The 20,770-nt window shown below is 48.3% G+C and overlaps 1 protein-coding gene across 1 annotated transcript; it reads right to left on the bottom strand.

Annotated features, from left to right (window-relative positions):
- Window positions 1-4,686: 4,686 nt before the first annotated feature.
- LOC101440585 (zinc finger protein 2) lies at window positions 4,687-20,256 on the bottom strand. Its single transcript, XM_012519489.3, is given in 6 exon segments — window positions 4,687-5,493; window positions 5,495-5,817; window positions 6,332-6,445; window positions 10,625-10,751; window positions 11,914-11,977; window positions 20,189-20,256. Coding segments are annotated over 5 exon segments (1,281 nt in total). The 5' UTR covers window positions 11,947-11,977; window positions 20,189-20,256; the 3' UTR covers window positions 4,687-4,809.
- Window positions 20,257-20,770: the final 514 nt, after the last annotated feature.

The raw sequence follows: 20,770 nt of genomic DNA, 5'->3' as shown, positions 1-20,770 counted from the left end.
ATTCTCTTAGCCCAAATTCCATTTGAGCCATATAGCAGCAACCACCTTGGCACAGATATACTCGGACAAAACACATCTCAGCTGTACCCTATGTCTTGCTTTCTGCCCTGGCATTTCTGATGCTGCCGCAGGAGACAGCTACAGAAGCCCTTTGTGTTCACGCAGCATTACTTGCCCAGTGGGGTAAGAGCTGACAGATGTATCAAGTCAGATCCTTCTGAGTCTCATTCAACATGACTCCTTAGAAGGTCCAGTGGAATCGAGTGTCTGTTGCCCACATCCTGACCAACCTGATCACATACTCTTGTATCAGGCCTTTCTTCCTTTCCTTTTTGACAGATACTCATTGTTATCAATGTAATGAGTAACCTCAGGATTTGAATTATTTAAATCTTACAATCGAATTACCAATTATTACTAGAGACATTAAATATCTCAGTGGAAGGACAGTAAACACAAATTGCTCGTGTGTTAAGGGAAGTTGAACTTGTTTTTAGTGGGCCAGTTGAATGGGTATAGAAAAGAATGTTAGCTACATCAGGGCTGCATATCAGTCCAGGGGTATTTTATGAAGAGTTTCCAGTACAGAAACAGGGAGAAATATGGAACTAGCCACAGCTGACACCATTTCATTAGCTTTTCTGTACCATCTGTAATGGTTAACTTCTAGGATCTGGCTTTTTGACCAGCCAAGCCAAGAAATGGGCAGGCAAGGGGTGGGACACCTGACCGCCCCCCATTTCTTCACCCCACTCTAACTTCCCTCACTGTCTTGTGTTTCAGGTTTGGGGGTGAGGGGTTTCTGTTGGGTCTATCCATCAGCAGCACCCTGTACCTGCATGCGCTTCCCATTCTAACAGAGCCTCTTCGGCCCCTTGGAATCAGAGTAAATTGATTTGAATATCCTGCTCAGAAGGAACTATTTTTGACCTTTTACTAACTGGCATTCTTTGATACTTCCTCCTCTACACCCCCTGATCAGTTGTTAGAGGTTCACTAATAGCGTCTCCACGTGAGTTATGATCCAACTCAGAGACAAAGAAGTCAGGCTCATGGAAACCAAAATATCAGCTGTTTGGAGTCACTGAAGCTGCCCGAGGGACCACAGACTTTCCAGGCCCCACCCAGCACGTCCTACCAGAAGAAGAAGACATGGCTACGGGCAGGTATCCCCCAACACCTCCAGTGGCAAAAGGAACCCCTTTCCCTCTGAAAGCTCCTGATGATTACGCCAAACGGTGCTGCCCAAAACAGAAGCCACTAACCACGTGGTGACTAAGCACTTGAAATGTGGGTAGTCCAAACTCAGATGTGCTTCAAGTGTAAAGTGCCAGATTTCAAAGACTTTAGTACCCAAAAACAATGTAAAATTGCTCAGTGATTTTATATTGATTACATGTTGAAATGACATTTTAGATAAACCAGATGAAATAAAATGTTAAAATTAATTTCATCTGTTGCTTGCAGTATCGGGTGGCCCTGAGAATCTGTGTCTCTTTTTTGTTGTGTTATCCTGCTGCATCAGCTCTCCGTGTGTGTGGCACCTCTCATGGGAGGGCTGTGCTTTTTTCACACGGGGCAGCTCTCCTTATGGGGCATACACCTTACGCATGGAGCACCCCTACGTGGGGGTGCCCCTGTGTGACATGGCACTCATTACGTGTGGCAGCACTGCGCATGAGCCAGCTCACCATATGGGTCAGGAAGCCCTGGGGATCAAACTCTGGACCTTCCATATGGCAGATGGATGCTCTGTCAGTTGAGCCACATTTGCTAATTGGCTAAGGTCTCCAATTCTTTGTCCTAGTACCTGGCTAGGGTTCTGTGCTCAGCATTTAGCTGCACAGATAGGGATGCCGAAGAGTCTGCACTGAGACCACAAGGGAAAAGCATGTTAGCAGTCAATGATCCTTCCTCTGAATGGCTTCAAGCCACCAGGACACAGGCTCCCCCGCACCCACAATCTTCTCCTCAGCTCCCCTGCTGAAGAATGTGGCCCTCACGACGACACGGCGACAGGCTGCTTTGGGGGCTTTCCCTTCCCCAGAGTTCCCCAGAACTCTGTAGTAGCCGGATCGCACCACATCAGTGATGGGAGCAGCTCCCGTCTTGTTTGTGTTCACCTGGGTCTGTTCCCTGAGCAAGGTCCACAATTTATCAAGGTTTTCGGCTGGACAGAAACCCTGGTTCCTCTTCAAGTGATGTTGTCTCCCACCCACCTTCCTGAAGTGACCTGGGCGATACCTGTTGAAGCTGATCCCGTGGAGTGCATGCCACCAGCACTACCCTGGCCTCCTGGAGGCTTCCAGTGCTTGCCAATACGACCGTGGCCACGGCCCCAGAGTTTCCAGATCTTTCTCAATCTGGATGGCATGTTGGTGGCCAGACAAAAGAGCATTGCTGTCCCTCTCACTATCTTTTTTTTAGATGCTGGGGCTGGGGATTGAACCTGAGACCTCCCATGTGGGAAGCACACACTCAACTGCTTGAGCTATATCTGCTCCCCATGTGTCTTGAAAATGCTGGCACTGTCTCAATTTGATCAATTCCTGGTTCCAGAATTTGATCCTACTAATGGTCATTAGGTAAAGCTAAGATCTAAAAATGCCTTCATAATGCATATCATACTGGGTAATATCAACTAAAAGGTAAAATGGCCCTTTCCTTAAAATTTTTGGCAGGAGATTGAACAGTATTCCACATTTTAAAAAATGCTTTGTAGCTTACCAAATTCAAAGTGAGAACTATCAAACTTAGGTACCCACTCAGTTTCAGCACAATTATCACTGTACTAAAACAAAACAAAACAAAACACACACACACAAACCTACTCAAAAGTCTAAATTTTCACCTCATCTTGCTGACAATTTTTAGGGAAATACATAACCCTCAATTTATGTTTAACAAGGCAGTAAATTAAAAGAATTAGAATTCTGAGGGACAGTCATCAGCCAAGTTTGGTCAGTAGGCCCTTTTATTTCCTACTTGCTATTTAAAATACCTGACATTATACACACTGGTAGATTATACACTGCCAAAGTGTTTTCCTCATTACTGCAGAAGCCCAAAAAAGAAAAATACTTTCCCCTGCAAATCATCCACTCTAAGAAAGATGGACAAAGATAGGCAGAGTTGTTAGCAGACTGGGGAAGGGGGTGTCTGTTTGGCAATCTGGCTTCTTGATCCATCTTCAACTCCTGGGAGAAACTCATCTTGGTCCACTGGGGTCCATGCAGGGCAACCTAAGTTCCAGAATTTCAGAATCTCTCTTCAGGGCTTTACGTGAAGCAGGCACAAGGGGATGCAGACACCTAGGGTCAAGGTCACACAGTGCCTGACCTTTAATAAGATAAAAACTTGGGGCTGGGCCCAAGAAACAGAAGAGTCTAGAGAGTCAAGAGATAAAGTTTGGCAATGTAGGATCATGTCAAGGCAGACCTTAACTATTCAGAGACGTTTTTGTTTAATAGGGAGCTATGATAAGGCTTGAGTAAGGCAGTGATGGGCAGGCAGGTCCATCTGGAACTCTAACTCTGATGACCACCAAATATCAAGGTGATTGCTTTCTGAGGCTCCAGGCGCTGGGTTCTAGCTTGAGATGTGGGCAGAAGGATGTTAGTCTGGCCCTTAAAAATATCCTCCAACTTCCTCTGCCTCCTCCACAATGACCCAGAGGCTACATGTTCTAATCGATGAGGACGGATTAAGGCAGAGTGACCCACACCATACATAATGCGAGGAATGAATCTTTGTTTATTGGGGGATTGGTTTGTTGCTACACCATAGCTTAGCATGTCCTCCTTCAATAATGAAGAGGGAAGAATTCAAATTAGGAAGTGACTGTGAGTGTGGGATGAGAAAGGTACAGGTTAGACTGTAAAAATTTAGAGAAAGGTAGTGAATCCAAGAGGTTTTGAAGAGAGAGAACTTGGTAAAATGAAAAGTCATTAAAACAGATAAGTATTTATTGAGCACCTATTATATGCAAGGCACCATGTGAGATATAGAAACATAAGTCACACCTCCAAGTGCTTACAATCTAGTTGCGGAGAAGACCCGTGTACACAAATTATAAAACAAGCAAACCTAGCAAAAAGGCAAAGAGAAAAAACATTGAATATAGACCTGACCTCAAGACCCGGTTTCACCTTTTACTAGTTACGACACCCTGGGCAAGTTATTTCACCTCTCCAAACTTCAGTTTGCTCATCTCTAGAATGATGACAGTCATAGTGCCTACTTCCTAGGGCTGTTGAAAGAACAAGTAACCTGCCCTTTATAAAACGGTTAGCTGAGTGCTTACCCCACAATAAGCACTCAATAAATGCTAACTAGAAGTAGTAGCAGTAGTAGTAAGAGATGTAAAAGCTGGGACACAAAAGAACAAGGTCAGTGCCCCAAAAAGGCCCGAGAGAGGGACTAACAGCTATAAAAAGAACTGTGCTGGAAGCAACAGTGCTGCTCTGACATAATTTAATCTTTCTTCTCCTGTTGTAGCTTCTAGTTTTTAAAGTGCAGTGACACGTGGACGCAAGTTCTTATAGTCTCCTAACATCTATCGTATTACCTGACAAACTTCTCCAAAATTTTAGATTTTAGAGTGATATCCTAATTTTGGATCTTTAGAGTTATATTCTAATTTCAGGCATCCTACATCAGTTCTGCAACACAGCAGGTATAGAGTGCTTATTCAAACACTGTGGTGGCAGAGGCTGGAGAGAAAAGTAGCCAGAATGGATAGAATGATCAAATAGGGATCTATCTTAAGGTTTTATGGAGGTCTTTGTCTGACTAAAGCTTTAACCCAATTCAATCTATTCCCTGTTTAGCGTAACGCCGCTGATGTTGAATGACTGATGATTTAGAACTAAACACTTTCCCACACACGCTGCATTCAAAGGGCTTCTCTCCTGTGTGAACTCTCTGATGTCGAGTAAGTCGACATCTCTGGCTAAAGGCTTTCCCACATTCACTGCATTCATATGGCTTTTCTCCAGTATGAATTTTCTGATGTTGAGTAAGGGATGAGCGGTCAAAGAAAGCCTTTCCACACTCACTGCACTGATAGCGAGGCTCGCCTGCGTGAGCTTTCTGATGCCTGTTCAGTGATGAGACACCATAGAAAGCTTTCCCACACTCGTTGCATTTATAAGGTTTCCTACCAGTATGGATTAGCTGATGTCGAGTGAGAATACTTTTCTGACTGAAGGCTTTCCCACACTGAGTACATTCATAAGGACTTTCTCCAGTATGAATTCTCTGGTGGCGAGTGAGGGATGAACGGTCGAAGAAGGCTTTTACACACTCACTGCATTTAAAGGGCTTCTCTCCAGTATGAATTCGCTGATGCACAGTTAGGGACGAGCGGTCAAAGAAGGCTTTCCCACATGCACTACACTCGTAGGGGCTCTCCCCGGTGTGCGACATCAGGTGTCTACTGAGACTGCTCCTGTGGCTGAAGGCTTTCCCACAGTCGGGACATGCGTAGGGCTTTCTCTTCAGTGTGTGTCCTCTGGTGGCGGATAAGGGATGAGTGGTCAAAAAAGGCCTTCCCACAGTCCCTGCACTCCTGGTCTCTCTCTTTAGTGAGAATTTTCGTGGAAGGGGTTGAGCCTTGCCGCAAGCTTTTCTCCTGGGAAAGGGATTTCTTGCAAGTCTCCATTGCAGAATTTCCCTTCAGTGTTTCCAATCTACCCTCGGGTACGTGCACTCCAGATTGAGGACATGGTGGACTTTTACTCACAAGCCTTTCCTTTAGTGTTCCTTCTGCTTTTTCTTTTTCTGAAGTATTTTCAATCTCAGACTTAATCTCCACATCTAGAACAAATAGAAAACACACATGCAGTTTCTTTCTTGGGCTAGGGGAAAGAAATGTTAAAATGGTATTTCTGAAAGTAATACATGGTCACTGCACTGCTTGTTGCTTAAGAATAATCTTACGCTCTAGGGCAAGACTGAGACTTGGAAATACAAACGAAGGAAGGGAATAGCACTGAAAGTGGACATCTCAGAAAATGGGAGAATATCCATGGGGAGTGTGGCCTGGATAATTAGGAGCATATACTAAGTGGAGAGGACGGTGATGAATGGGAATATCTGAATGTGAATGGGCAACATGACAGATCTGAGAAAATAAACATTTGATGAGTAGAAATGAATGATCCTTTAAGTTGGAGAGGAAAAAAAATGAAAGCTGGTGGGTGACATGAAATAAACACTAAATCAAAAGATTTAAACTTGAGAAAAAGGTGCTACCTGATATTCTCCACACCCAAAGAACAACCACAAAACAGCACAGAGCTCTGCCCCTGCCTCGTCCGCGCTCTGTTACCTAGAAAGACGCTCTCTGGGTAGTCTCTGTCTTCACGTCCATGAAGACCAATGGCCCACGGCTCGCCTCCTCTCTTCAACTGAAAAATCACATCAGGCTGAGGAACTGGCAGTCCTGCTCATGAAGAAAGAAACAGGCCACGGTGGCGGCATGTGATGAGAATACATAACTACTGCACAACTTAATCCCAGCCTCTTAATCTTGCAGAAAGAAAATACAAATGTCAGGAAGTGCGTGCTAGGAAAGCAGAGGGCGAGCAGCAGGAATCTCTGAAAGGAAGTCAAGACCGGGGTTCTAAGAAGGAATAAGGAGCACTTGGTCAGAAAGTTGATAAAATCCATATGAGTGAATGTTGCTTCTTCCTCATGAAGTGAATAGGGAGCTCTCACTTTAAAGCTGGGAGGATGGGGCGGGAAAGACTTTGGCTCAGGGAAGGTGAGAATGAAAAAAGATCATCTTGAGCTAAAAAAAAAATTCTAATAAAGGTGCCCATTTTTGTTGGTTTGTTTACCCAAGTAAGTCCGGCATATTGTAGGAAATTTAGAGGTATGTACAATTAAAAAAAGGAAAATCACCTTTCAAATTTTGTATTCTTTTTTTTTCTTTCTGTTCATTTTGAAACCAAAAGATCCTCATAGATAAATTATGTAAAAAACTATGTAGTAAAATACACGCTAATTTGTAACTTGATTTTTTTAATATAATAAATGAAAACTCTGATTTTATTTCAACCAGTACAGATCTACCTCACCATTTATCAGTTACATGATATTACATTGTATGGGATAACATAATTTTTTAACCAGTCCCCCACAGACAGACATCTAGATTGTTTGTAGCAGTTTACTATTATCAAACAATGGTATGGTTATTATCTACCCACACTACTGGCTGCCGCTCATCCTATTATCTCCTTAGACCACTTCCCAGAGGTGAACGCAGCATTCTTGGTGATAGAAAAAGCAGAACCGCCTCTCCCCCAACACCCCCCCCCCCGGCGGGTCTGAGGTCTAAACTTCCCTCGCACTGGGGTCCCCACTTGGGAAGAAAGGCTCTTATTGGGCCTGAGAGTTATCTGTCTGGTTATATACTGATTCTCCATGACAAAACGGCCACCGCCATCACCTCCCTCTGGCTTTCTTATCCCTCCCCAACTTTTCATCATTCGAAGCCCGTGGCGAAGGCTCCGCAGTCTCCTTAGTACCCGCATCCAGCCGCGTAAGTGGGCCAGGGGCGATGCACTTGCTTTTCTGACCTGCCTTGTATGAAATCTGTACAGTGACTCCTTTTACTGCCGTCGCTGTTATTTCAAGCTTGCTTCGTATCTGTGCATCTCTTGCCTCTGATTCTGGAAGATCTTGAGAGGTTCTTATTACCCACGGGAGCCCAGCTTTCCTTCCCACAAGTAGCTTGTAACAGCAGTAACATTTCCTTTTTCCTTTGTCACCCAACCCTCTATAATTAGAACGTGCCAAAGACAAAAATCAAACATATCTTCCATGACCTACTGATTTGGTTTTCTAGATGCTAAAACAAAAGCATACAATGGGTTGGCTGAATAATGGGGATTTACTTCCTCACAGTTTCTGAGGCTAGAAAGCCTGCTTCCTCCCAGGGCAATCTTTGGGGTTCCTTAGCTGTATGTCACAAGGCAATGTACACGGTGATGTCCTCTCCTTTCTTTTTCCAGTTCCGCTGACTTCCAGCTTTCGGCTCTCCGCATGGCTCCCCCTCCATCTGAGCTTCCCTCTGCTCATGAAGGGCCCAGTAATGTGGATTAAAGCGCAACCTGCCTGACTCACTGGGGCCACACCTCAACTGAAGGAACATTTTAGGCACGAGCCAGGACAAGAGCATGTGCTAACTGGGGCACACAATTCAATACACGACAGTCCACCCTCTGGACCCCAAAACATTTGCTCTTCACACATGCAGAACATATTCATTTCATCACAACATCCCAAAAGCTTTACGCCATTTCAGTGACAGTGTTAGGGACAAAGTCTCATCAAAGTCAGTATGGATCTGATCTATCCTGTGGCAAAATTCCGTTTTCTGAGGGACCTGTGAAACCTAGAAAACAAGAATCTGCTTCCAATATACAAGAGTGGGACAGGCATAGGACAAACATTCCCATTCCAGAAGGGAGAAACTAGAAGGAAAATAGGGGTCACAGGTCCCAATCAAGCTCAAAACCCAGCTGGGCAAGTTCCATCAGGTTTCAAGGTCTACGAATATCTGTGACTCACCATTTTCTTCTCCAGGTCTGATTGAACGGCAGCCCCCCCCCTTACAAGAGCATGAGCAGCCCTGTTCTCCTCTAAGGCCCGGGCACAGGGCCACCCTCTCTGAGCACTGGGAGGGCGGCCAGGCTCTCTGTGAACCCCAGGGCAGGGCCCCATCTCCAAGCATGGAGGTGGTGGCACCCGAACAACGGGGCCCAAGACTTGCCCCTTCCGAGCACAGGGGCAGACCCACCCTTTCCATACACCGGGGTGGGCCTGCTTTCTTGGCCTGAGGAGATCTTCTCCGTTCAGACCTCGGCTTCCACAGTTGTGCCTTGAAGTCATTCTTCCTTTGATTCGTCCCTTCTCTGTTCTGTCAGTTCAGGCTGGCAGTGGTTCTGCTCATACAAATTTTGCAAAAACCTTGCTGGCTGTGTGTGCAGTTCAAGCGGGTCCAAACCATCAGACAATAGAACTTTCCACAGGTCCTTCCTGGATAACTGCATTTCCAATCCTGACTTTCACTGAAATGATCGACTGGATCTCTGTTCAGCCACACCCTCTTTAGCAAGTGGTTGTTCAATTAAACCCTCACTCCTGGAAGCTCAGGGAAGTCCCTGATAGAGCCACTTCTGGTCCTGGACTCAGAGCACACTATCTGGAAGGCTCAGAATTTTCCAAACCATCAATTTCTGGTTTGTGTGTGTGTGTGTGCTTAAGAGTTCAGTTCTCTCCTTATCCCGTTCCTCTCACAATTTACTATAAGCTGCAAGGAGAAGCCAGGTTGCATTTGCCACACTTAGTTTGGAAATCTCCCCAGCTAAATACAAGTTCATTGCTACAAGTTTTACTTCCAACCTGATATCAGAACACAATTTTGCCAAGTCCTCTGCCACTTTATTACAAGGATCACCTTCTTCAGTTTCCCAATAACACGTCCGTCATTTCCTTCTAAGGTCTCGTTGGAAGTACCTTCAGTGTCCACATTTATACTGACAGTCTCTCCAAAGCAATCTAGGCTTTTTCTATCAAGCACCACACATTCTTCCAGCCTCTACCCACTACCCAATTCCAAAGCCAGTTCCACGTTTTTAGGTATCTGTCATAGCAGCACCCCACTTTCCAGTACCAGAAACTGTTGTAGTTTCCTAGATGCTAAAACAAGTACCATACAGTGGGTTGGCTTAACAACAGGAATTTACTGGCTCACAGTTTCAGAGGCTGGAAGGCTTGCTTCCTCCTGGGGTTGAAATCTACTGGCTGGCAGGCAATTTTTGGCGTTCCCTGGCTTTTCCATCACATGGCGATGCACGTGGTGATGTCTTCTTTCTCCTCTGGGTCCGTTGATTCCCAGCTTCTGGCTCCTCCCCGTGGCTTCTCGCTCTCTCTGACTTTCGCTCTGCTTCTAAGTGACTCCAGGAATTTGGGTTAAAGCCCAACCCAACCTTGCTGGGCCACTCCTTAGCTGGAGTAACATCCTCAAGAGCCCTTATTTGCAATGGGTGTCCACACTCACTAGAATGCAGACCGAGAGCAAGACCAAGTCCAACCTGGCGCACAGTGCAGTCTACCCTACTGAGAGGAACAACCCTGGATGCCCGTTCTCACACCTCCCTCTTTTATGGGGAAACATATCTTTCCCCTTTCCTTTGGCTTCTAAAAGGAGAAAATTTCCCTCAACAAGATCCCATTCCTTACTTCTCTGAATGGAGCTAAGTAAGTTTCCTGACTGATGAACTGGGAGAATCTCTGGGCATAGGAAACAGCCTCTTCTGCCCGCCTCCCAGGAAGGCCGGCTCTCTGGCCCCGCTCTGTTTTTCGAGGGGCAGGCTGCTCAGCGAGGGAACCCCTGGCTGCTCAGCACTCTCGAGGCTGGGGAGCACGTCCGTCCACTGCTGGGGTTTAATGTCAGAAAGCCTGCCGTGCCTGCAACCAAGCCATCTCCTTCCCTCTTGTTTTGTCTCCCAGTCGGTTTAGAACTCAGGTGGAGAGAGGGGCCGTCAGGTGTCAGGCCCCTCGCCTCCACGGCACAGTGCACCTCTAACTCCTCGCAGGAAGCCAGGCTTACCGAGGGAGACAATGCTCCTGTAGTTCTCCAGCATCACCTCCTTGTAGAGGGCCCTCTGAACAGGGGCCAGGCGCCTCCACTCCTCCTCTGTGAAGTCCACAGCCACATCCTCGAACGTCATCGATTCCTGGAAACACAATCGCCTTCTCCCTCACTCATCACCCTCCCTTTACATAGACCGGACACATTTAGAAAGACGACAGCCCTGGAGGATGTGGACGAGGGAAAGGAAATGGTTCTGGCAATGTAGGGTTCGAAGCACCCGGGGAACAATGACCTGAGGCAGGAGGTTCTAGATCATAATCCCACTCCACTCCACTCCACGCGGAGTCTCTGAACACCAGGGGCTCCTTCTGCAGACCTGGAGAACTTCCTGTGTACCCTTCACCCAGCTTCCCCAAATTTTAACATTTTCCACATTTGTTTTTATCTTTCTGTCTATCTCTATATAGACTTTCTCCTACTTTTCCCACTGAACCGCTTGAGAGCACTTTGCAAACTTGATGCCCCTTCGCTCCTAAACATTTCAGTGTATGTTTTTTAAAAACAAGGACATTCCCTTCTATAACAACAGCATAATTATAAAATTAGGAATATAACATTATACCAGTACCTAATCTATAACCTTATTCAAATTTCGCCAATTGTCCTTTTTTGTTGTTTTTAACAAACCTTAAGTGTGCTGTTGGATGAGATGATCTTAGGACACCTTTCAGCTCCAGTGTGCTGTGTTTCTGTAAGACTGCGTCCTAAATCCCCAGCTGGTCTCCAGTGTGCCTGCACAAGTTCTACGCCAGAGCGGGGATGTCAGGACTCCCTGCCCTTGGGCAGGAATGGGTTAAGCCTCCTGTCTCTGCCCACAGAAGACCCTCGGGACTCTGAGACGTCCCTGAAGGACTCTACAGCACACACCACACCCTCCAGCCTAACCCAACATGCCCCGAACACTGGTCCAGCTCTGTCCATCCACGGACCTACCGAAGGGACGGTCAGGGCCAAAACCAGCCCAGTGTTCCCCAAACCTTCCAGTCAGACCCGTGCCACCCGTTTTTAGGCAAAAATTACTCAGCACAAAGGCCACTAGCCTGGAGACAAGTAGTGGCACATGTTCAAGGCAAGAACAGGCCGCTGGAGGATGCTTCAGTCAAACAAGAAGCACTCCCCCAGGTCCTTCCTTCACCGCCTGGGCCGATTTAGTGGAACAAAGAAGCTCCAGGACGGGGAAGGGGAAAGAAAAGTGCTTACCTTCTGGAAACAGAGTATTTCAGAGAAAGGAAAGTCCACCTCACCTGGCATCTGGAGGTCGGAGACGCAGTGGCCATCCCCTCCCGAGTGCTTGAGAAGGGCAGAGTCCTGCCGAGGCAGAAGGGGGAGACGAGGAAGAAGGGAGGAGAGAGATCAGTCCCACTTGCAGTTTTTAGACCCACGAAACCAGAACTCTCCATACGGGGAGTCAGCATCCACCCTCGTTTCCAAGCCCTACAAAAAGGGCAGGCAATGCAGAGCGAGCCCAGGTGAGAGGGGAAGGGCCTGGATATGCCATTCAGCACACGACGCTGGAGCAGAACTACGTGCCTGGGAGTCCAGACCGTGAGGCTCACACAGCACTGAGAGGCCGCACTCAGAGGCCGTGCGTGGTGCCTGGACAGAGCGCAAGCAGTTGTAGACGACTCTGTGGACGGGCATGTCAAGCAAACACCTGGCTCTGCACGGCTCTGCTGAAGGCCCTTGGGCAGCCACGTTTTGTGCCACACTGACGAGGTGGGCAAGCCGTAGGCTGACCAGCACCTGAGGTATGACCCGGCTTGGACGATGGCATCCCTCCTTGGGACGTGAACCAAGAAGTGTCAGGACAAGGGAAAACGGACTTTGGCCCAGTGGTTAGGGCGTCCGTCTACCATATGGGAGGTCCGCGGTTCAAACCCTGGGCCTCCTTGATCCGTGTGGAGCTCGCCATGCGCAGCGCTCATGCGCGCAAGGAGTGCTGTGCCACGCAAGGGTGTCCCCCGCGTGGGGGAGCCCCACGCGCAAGGAGTGCGCCCGTGAGGAGAGCCGCCCAGCGTGAAAAGAAAGAGCAGCCTGCCCAGGAATGGCGCCGCCCACACTTCCCGTGCCGCTGACGACAACAGAAGCGGACAAAGAAACAAGATGCAGCAAATAGACACCAAGAACAGACAACCAGGGGAGGGGGGGGAATTAAATAAATAAATAAATCTTTAAAAAAAAAAAAAAAAAAAAAAAAGAAGTGTCAGGACAAGCGGGTGATGGGCTGAAAGGATGTCCTAAGGGACAGGAGTGGCCGGAGGAGCGGGGGGACCGTGGTTACTGGAAAGCTGAACCCGTGCGTACGTGGGACCCCACGAATGCACACGTTCCCAGGTCACACGTGACCTGCAGGCAGACGCGTCAGATGCAGGCAGGGGAAGAGCAGCTCAGCCACAGTGACGGGCACCGAAGGCCCTCAGTGGCCCTGGCGTCCCCCGTGGGCTCCAGCTGCCTGCAGCCCAGCCGCACTCCTCCACGAGTTCCAGGGACCCAGCCCTCCTGCGCTCTGTGTGACTCACTACTGCAGACTCTCCTTACTTGAGCGAGTGGACCAGGTCTCTTGAGTCTCACAACCAAGAGTGTAATTAAAACAACACAGGGGAGCGGATGTGGCTCAATGGTTGAGCACCTGCTTCCCATGTATGAGATCCCTGGTACCTCATAAAAAACAAAAACAAACAAACAAACAAAAAACAACTCTCATTGGGGAGTGGATGTAGCTCAAGTGGCTGAACGCCTGCTCCCCATGTATGAGGTCCTGTGTTCGACCACCGGTCACAGTTAAATGCAGCAATTCCGGGATTCTTGATGAAGAGAGGTAGGGACTGTGGTCTTGGGAAGAAGGGAAAGGTCTGTGGCTTGTGGATTGCCCTGCTGCCCATTATTCATTCATCCACCTGCTCAGCCAACTTACTCAGCACCAACTATGTATCCCGAGCTCTGCACCAAGGCCCTCCTTTGTCCTCGAGAAGCTCAGAGCCCAGCACGTGGACAAGCAAGCTTCCAAGCAATACTTCAAGACAGAATGGGGAAGTATGAACGAGATAAGTGCAGCAAGCCATGAAAGCACACCAGACAGGAGGGAGGCAAACCCTGCAGAAGGTTTCTTGGCAAAAATGGGATCTAAGATAAGTTTTGATTTAGAGAAGCAGGTGGAACATTCTAGGGAGGAAAAACCACATGCACCAAGACAAGGAGGCAGGTGTTTACATGGAAAGTTTAATGACTGAAGGACCTGAGACTGGGCAACGCCTAGGCTGTCAGGACTGCTGGGAGTGAAGGTGGAGAAGCGGCAGGGGTGCGCTAGGTCCAGGCAGCTCAGTGTGGGCCCTCTTCTGCATGCACAGGGTCACCGCAGGACTTAAGCACGGAAGCGTCGTCCTTGGACCTCAATTTCAGAAAGCCCATCACAACCTGTGTCATGGCTTACAGATACACGGGCTCTGACCCAGCAATTCTCTCCTAGGAATTTATCCTAAGGAAATAATTAAGACTACAAGCATAGCCTTTTATCAGTCATCATTACTGAGTGCTAACTACCTGCGAGGTGATTTCCTAAGCCCTTTACGTGTATTATCTCATTTAAATCTTACATTAACAGAGCAAAGCAACCAAAAATATCCTAATAGCAGGAGATGTGACCACATAATTTACGGTACATCCATGCGACCATTAAACATATGAATAACAATTTGTATATTTGTTTGCAGTTTACTAAGTGTTTTAATAAGAATAATTTAAATCCATCCTCACAACCCAATAAAGTAGGTACTACTTTACAGATTAGGACATTTATGCTTTAAAATGTTAACTAACTTGCAATGTATAAGGATGAAGTAGAATTTGAACTCAGGTCTGTCTGGTAGCTTTGAACTGCAAAGCTATAAGGATTTATTGTCATTAAAAGATAGCCACATGGATAAGACACCAGCAGACTAGAATGAAAACCCCAAAACCTATCCAAACACCATGGAAGCTTGACATGTGACCAAGCTGGCTGTACGGATGGCTGGGGGAAAGATTACAGGGAGAAACTGCCAATGACTGTTCCTTAGTGGGATGGTGGGTAAATTGTGATATATTTACACATAATGGAATTCTGTACATTGAATAAAATGAATAGATCAGAGCCTCATGTGCATAGAGACAAATTGCAAAAACATAATTGAGCAAAAAATAAGGAAGTTTTAGAATGGCTTACTGTATATTTGTATAAAAGCTTAAGGTAGTAAATAATACTGCAAAATTCTAAATGGGACAATAAGCACAATATTACGGTTATTTCTGGGAAGGGAGGGAAATGGCATTGGGGAGAGAGATACCCAGGAGACTTCAACTTTGTAATGTTTTGTTTCTTAAAATAAGTTTTGAAGGAAAAAAACATAAATTCACAATTATTTACTGAAGAATTCAGGCTTTTAAATTTACATATTTGTGTGTGAACATAGGTACTGAGAAAACTAGAATACATACTAAAATGTAACTGGAATCTTCTAAGTGGTGGCATTCAAGTGATTTTTATTTCTTACGATTCTTTATATTCTGATTTTTTTTATTCACATGAGTATGTATTTACTTTGGGGTCCAGGAAAAACGACAAGAAGGAGAGGAGTCAGGCTGAGAACGTTGCCACACCAGGCCCGGCCGGCTCCCCTAACACAGGCTGCTGGCAAGGCTGGCCCTCGCCGGCCGCTGGCACCCCGGATTCAGGAGTGCCCCACAGCGCTCTGGGAGAGAAGGGAGCACCACCCTGCCTAAACTGTGCAAACATCTGGCTGATGCTGACCCCTGCTCTCTCTCTGGGGCACTGGAATTCAGGTAGGTGCCAGGCAGAGGGTGCCCGTGTGCACACACGCGTTGCTGTGTGCTCACTGCTGGGAGGAGTGTGCTGTGTGTGTCCTCACGGGAGGGTGGGACGGCGCTCAAGGAAGCCCCCAGACCGCCTGGGCCTCCTCCCCTAGGAGCCGGCCTTACGTCCACATCTCAGCCCTGGGTACCACGAGCTGCTGAGCCTGACTGTCCTTCCAGCAAATCTCTGCACAGGGTGATCTTAGGGACTCTGGGTAGCAATGGCAGAATGGATTAGAGGGGCGCAAGAATGGAGTGAGGAGTCCAATTAGGAGACTGTTACCATTAACTAGGGAAGAAATGGCGAGAACAGCACTAAGGAATGGCAATAAAAATGGTGAGAAGTGGAACTACTGTTAAGTTGTTAAGAAGAACCAACTGAAAGTGGAGGTTGACAGTGAGGAGTGGGGCGCAGATAACACCCAGGCCACAGCTCTGGGCCGTGTATGGTGGTGGCCATATGCGGGTGGTGGCCACATGTGGGTAGTGGCCGTGGTGGGTAGTGGCCATGTGCAGGTGGTGGCAGAGTGGCCATGTGCGGGCGGTGGCTGTGGTGAGTAGTGGCCGCATGTGGGTGGTGGCAGCATGGCCGTGTGCGGGTGGTGGCTGTGGTGGGTAGTGGCCGCACGTGTGTGGTGGCCGTGGTGGGTAGTGGCCATGTGCAGGTGGTGGCTGTGGTGGGTAGTGGCTGCACATGGGTGGTGGCAGCAGTGGGTAGTGGCCGCATGTGGGCGGTGGCTGTGGTGAGTAGTGGCCACATGTGGGTGCTGGCAGCGTGGCCACGTGCAGGTGGTGGCCGTGGTGGGTAGTGGCCGCACGTGGGTGGTGGCCGCACGGCCATGGTGGGTGCTGGCCATGTGAGGGTGGTGGCACTGTCATGGAGATGAACACAGAGAAGGTCTGGAGGGAAAGACAATGAGTACAGTTTTGGGCATTTAGAATTTGAACTGATTCTAATCTTTGGAAAGGAAAAATCAGGATGCCTCTGGCTCCCTCCCACTGGCCAATCCGTAAGAATTATTATTGCTAAATGAAATAACCTGAATTGTAAAAGACCATGAATTTCACAATATACTCAGAGAAATTTTAATATAAAGTACACAAAAATGGTTGTAATACAAAGAAGGCAATGTTTCAGTTATATAAATAAGTACTTTACTTCTATTAATACTATGACATTCATAAAGTATAGAGATATCCTTGGGATATAATATATACTTGTGTCCATGTGAATAAGTATGAAAAAAGAAACCTGGGGGCTGGGGCTAGGCCAAGCAAGCCCCGAAGCAGGAACTACATACCCCACCCAGGAAGGACGACACTGGGGCCACACGCGGCCATCAGGCGAAAGAAGACTGCACGGCCCTCGCCAACAAGTCCGCCTAGGCCAGGCGGCCTCTGTGCAGGCTCAATCCTTCCACTCCTGGGAGGTGAGTCTTCCCGTGCAACTGATCAGAAGATACTAGCAGGCACAGTGGAGTTTTCAAAAATGCCAAAGCACCACGTCAACAGATAGCTACTGAAAGGTGGTTATGTAACACTGGCCAAGCACACCTTAAAAGAATATTACCTTGAGGGCGAGTGCCAGTTTGCACAAACTAAAACCTATGTGAGAGGTTTCTCGATGACAAAACAAGTTTAGCCTAACCATAAAAAAGAAGTTCAACTGAGGAGGGCAGATCAGGGTAAGGATCCTGGCGGGAAGAGAAAGAGAGATAAACACACCACTGAAAACCAATGCACACCATGATAGCCGGAGCCTGCAGACAGCATGCTTGTCCGTTCTTGTCTTGTAGGATTCCTGCATTCCCCGTAGGGTATAAAGATACTGCTCTCCAGCCACAGGCAGATGTCAAAACCAGCAGAGACACAGTATAGGCATTAGGAGTCCAGGCTTTGGAGCCTGACCGCCGGAAAGCAAATTCCAGCTCTGCTTCTTTTTATCCATGTGACTTTAGGCAAGCTTCTTAACCTCTGCCTCAGGTTATGGGAATAAAAACACTTATATCATACAGTTATTGTGAGGTTTAAATAAGATGAGACATAGAAAGCATTTAGAATCATATGCTAAACAAATGTTAGCATTAGCTAAAAGTAACATAATTCTAGCAAGTTATAAATAGTGAACATATTAAGTCTATTATATTATTACTGATTTAGAATAAGTGTAAGGCGTAATAATTTTGGAATAAGGGTATTTGTACATGTTCTCTAAAGCATTTGGGTTTTCCAAACAAATCAAACACACCTGAATTTGTAGTTGAGCCTTCTCAATGTTTAAATGCTTAAAGACAGCTTCAAAGTTTCATTTATTAGATTATGACTTCAATAAACCGAACATTGAGCAAATCACAAATGGTAGTGAGCATAAAAACTCCTCAGCCACTGAGCCACAGTCGGTATTCCCAAGATGCGCATCGCTTGCTGGCTCCCGGCCAGGGAGGCTTCACTCGCCGTTAGCTACACAGACTTGCCTTCCACAAGCTACGACACTCCCAGCTCCCCAGATCTAACAGCTGACGCAGAGTCCCTGCCAGCAAAGGGTCCTCTCCACCTGTCCTCACTTTCTCTGTTCCCGGGTCTGAGTATTGCTGGAAGAAACGGTTTGCAAACTCATCTTCTATACTGCCCACCTTAGCAAAGTAATACCTATTCCAAACCTCTCTTCTCTGCCAATCTCCACGCCAGTCATTCAATTCTCAGTCTAACTCTGTCTCTACTTCCTCAAGAGACACAAAAGTGAGTTCCAAGGGAGGCAGGACTGTGGTTGAAAGCCTTCCAGAAGTCTGTGACACTAGGCAAGCTACTTATCCCAGTTGTTAAATTACTGCTGAGTACTTATGAATAGTTAATGAGAAAATTAACATAAACATTTATCGGATAGTTTGTTCAAGAAATGAACTTTCCCTTCCTTTCCACTGCCCAACACCAAACGATTCATTCACTTACCCATTCCACCACTCAACCAATATTTACCAAGTACCTGTTACATACTGCATAGCCTGGAGTGCGAAGTCTCTATCTCTAGAACTTTACCTTTCTGTCCTGCCTTCTTTTCCTCTACTGTTTCCTCTCAGAACTTGTTCCTGCCTCACTCAGCCTCTCTCTTTCCTCAGAGTCATCCGTCTCCAGTAGCTCCTTCCCACATCTTCAAACTCATACAAGCCTCCTTATCCAGAACTACCTTCAGTGAACCCCAGGGCCCCTCTCTAGCAAAAAGGTTCTATCTGGAGGCTTTCATTACCTACCTTCTAGGATGAGTAACACACACCTACTGAATCGACGTCATTAGCACCTACTTTTCATCCGAGTTCTGCTATTCCACTCTTCCACCTCACCACCTGAAACTGCATGCTTGAAAATTACCAGTACATTTCTGACCTTTGATTCCAGGGGCCCCTTCTTATCTTTCCTTCTCTGAGACTTTTGACTGTCTAGGCCAGTTTTGGCCTCTTCAAGCAGTTACTGGAGCTGCTGATACCACAGCTTTCCTCCTACGTCTAAAACTGCCCTGTCTCCCTGGTTCTCTTTTTCCCACTCTTGCCCTGGAACCACGGATGCTGTCCACGTACAAAGGCTCAGTCTTTATACAGTGCTCTTGCTATCCCTCAGAAAGTCCAGCCACACGGGGCTCTGTCTTCTACCTCTTCTATCTCTACTTCCCAATTCTAGTCCCAGCTCCCCTTCCAAACTCATCTTGCGCTTCCAAATGATTGCAAATGTCGAGTCAGGCACTCGACCGTCACCTCCAAATCATCTTGCCCCATGCAATTCCCCACATCCCCTCCTCTCCCTGGCTTCACATTTGCCAGGTGTCATATGATTATTCTCCCAGGTACGCAGAATCGTACCTAGTTCCCTTCCCGCCCAAAGCTAGTCACCACGTCCTTGTGACTCTTCATCGGCATTTTTCCCTACCGCCGACACCGTCGTAACTCAGGTCCACGAGAGCTTGCTTCAGGACCTCTACCAGATTCCTAACTGGCTCCCGGCCTCCCCTTCCCCGCTTTAGTCCCGGAGGTGACTCTAGAGTAAATGACAGACGGCAGCTTTATTTTGTCAGTCCCAGGGCCAGAGCCATTCAGATCCCTCTGCTTGCTGGGTCTTGTCACAGCCTGTGCCCTGGCCTCCTCCTACTGATCTCAAACCTGTCTAAGGCTTTACCACATCCTTCGTGTTTTCTTCGCATCAAATCCTACCTCCTTGGTGATGCTCCCCCTGATCGAGCGCGTGTCCAAGGGCAGGGAGCGAAACGAGGCAATCGGAGGCGCTTTCTGGGAGAGAGGGAGGGGCTGGGGGGGCGGCCCCCTAAATTGAGTGTCAGTTCCACGCTCGTACACTATGCACCCATTTGGGGTGGAGGAACCCGAGGAGCGCAGGGAGATTCCACACTTCCGACCTGAAAGCCCGGGATCTGACATAGAGTGGGGTGCACTCCGTAAAACCCCTCGTAGCAAGCGCGTCCACGACCCACGAGACACACGCACGCGCCGAGGGGAGAACTTTCTGCTCGCCCTCTCCGGCCGGGAAGTCGCCACACACACTCTCTCTGCAAACCGATCCGCCCCGCGACGCCCCGTTCTTCTCCCGCAGCACCCCCAAGCCCTCGGCCCCTCCTCTCGGTCGCGGCGCTCATTCCGCTCCTCTAGGACACACACCCGCAGCCCTCACCTCAGGCGCACCGTGCCGGGGCCCAGGCAGACAGCGCCTCTTCGCGTGGGGACAGCAGTGCGCCTGCGCAAACCGCGGCGCCCGCGCGCCCAATCAAACGCCTCGCCTTCGCACGGACTCCATTTCCCAGAACGCTCAGCCGTCAGGGCGCTTGAAGGTGACGTCAGGCCCTGCGCGACCGGCGTTTCTCTGGCGCGTCCTGCCCGCGGTGTGGAGGCTAGAGCGTAGCTCGGTGCCCGGGAGTCTTGCGGCCCGTGCCTTCCGTGGGAACTGTGCCTCTCCGACCGCCGTGGCGCGTCCCTAGCCCTGGTTTACGCCGCCCGGGAGGGCCCAGACAATATCGGGGCCCCGTGCCGCCCGCGCTCGGGAGGGGCGTCTTTCTCTTTCAGCGCGTCGGCTTGCAGGAATTTGGTTTTGAAATTGGGGCGGGAGAAGCTACGGCTTTAGACAGGGTCAGTACTCACACCTGCACCGGAGGAAGGCCCCAAGATACTCGCGTGCATGTCCCCCGGCAGCCCGCCCTACGCCCCGCAGTTTGAGCGCCCACAGCCAGCCTGCCTGTAGGCTGCTGGAAGGGCCCAG

This window comes from Dasypus novemcinctus, chromosome 17 (assembly GCF_030445035.2).
Source record: "Dasypus novemcinctus isolate mDasNov1 chromosome 17, mDasNov1.1.hap2, whole genome shotgun sequence".
Lineage (NCBI taxonomy): Eukaryota > Metazoa > Chordata > Mammalia > Cingulata > Dasypodidae > Dasypus > Dasypus novemcinctus.
The sequence above is the reverse complement of the archived record's forward strand: the minus strand, read 5'-3'. Positions and strand labels throughout refer to the sequence as shown.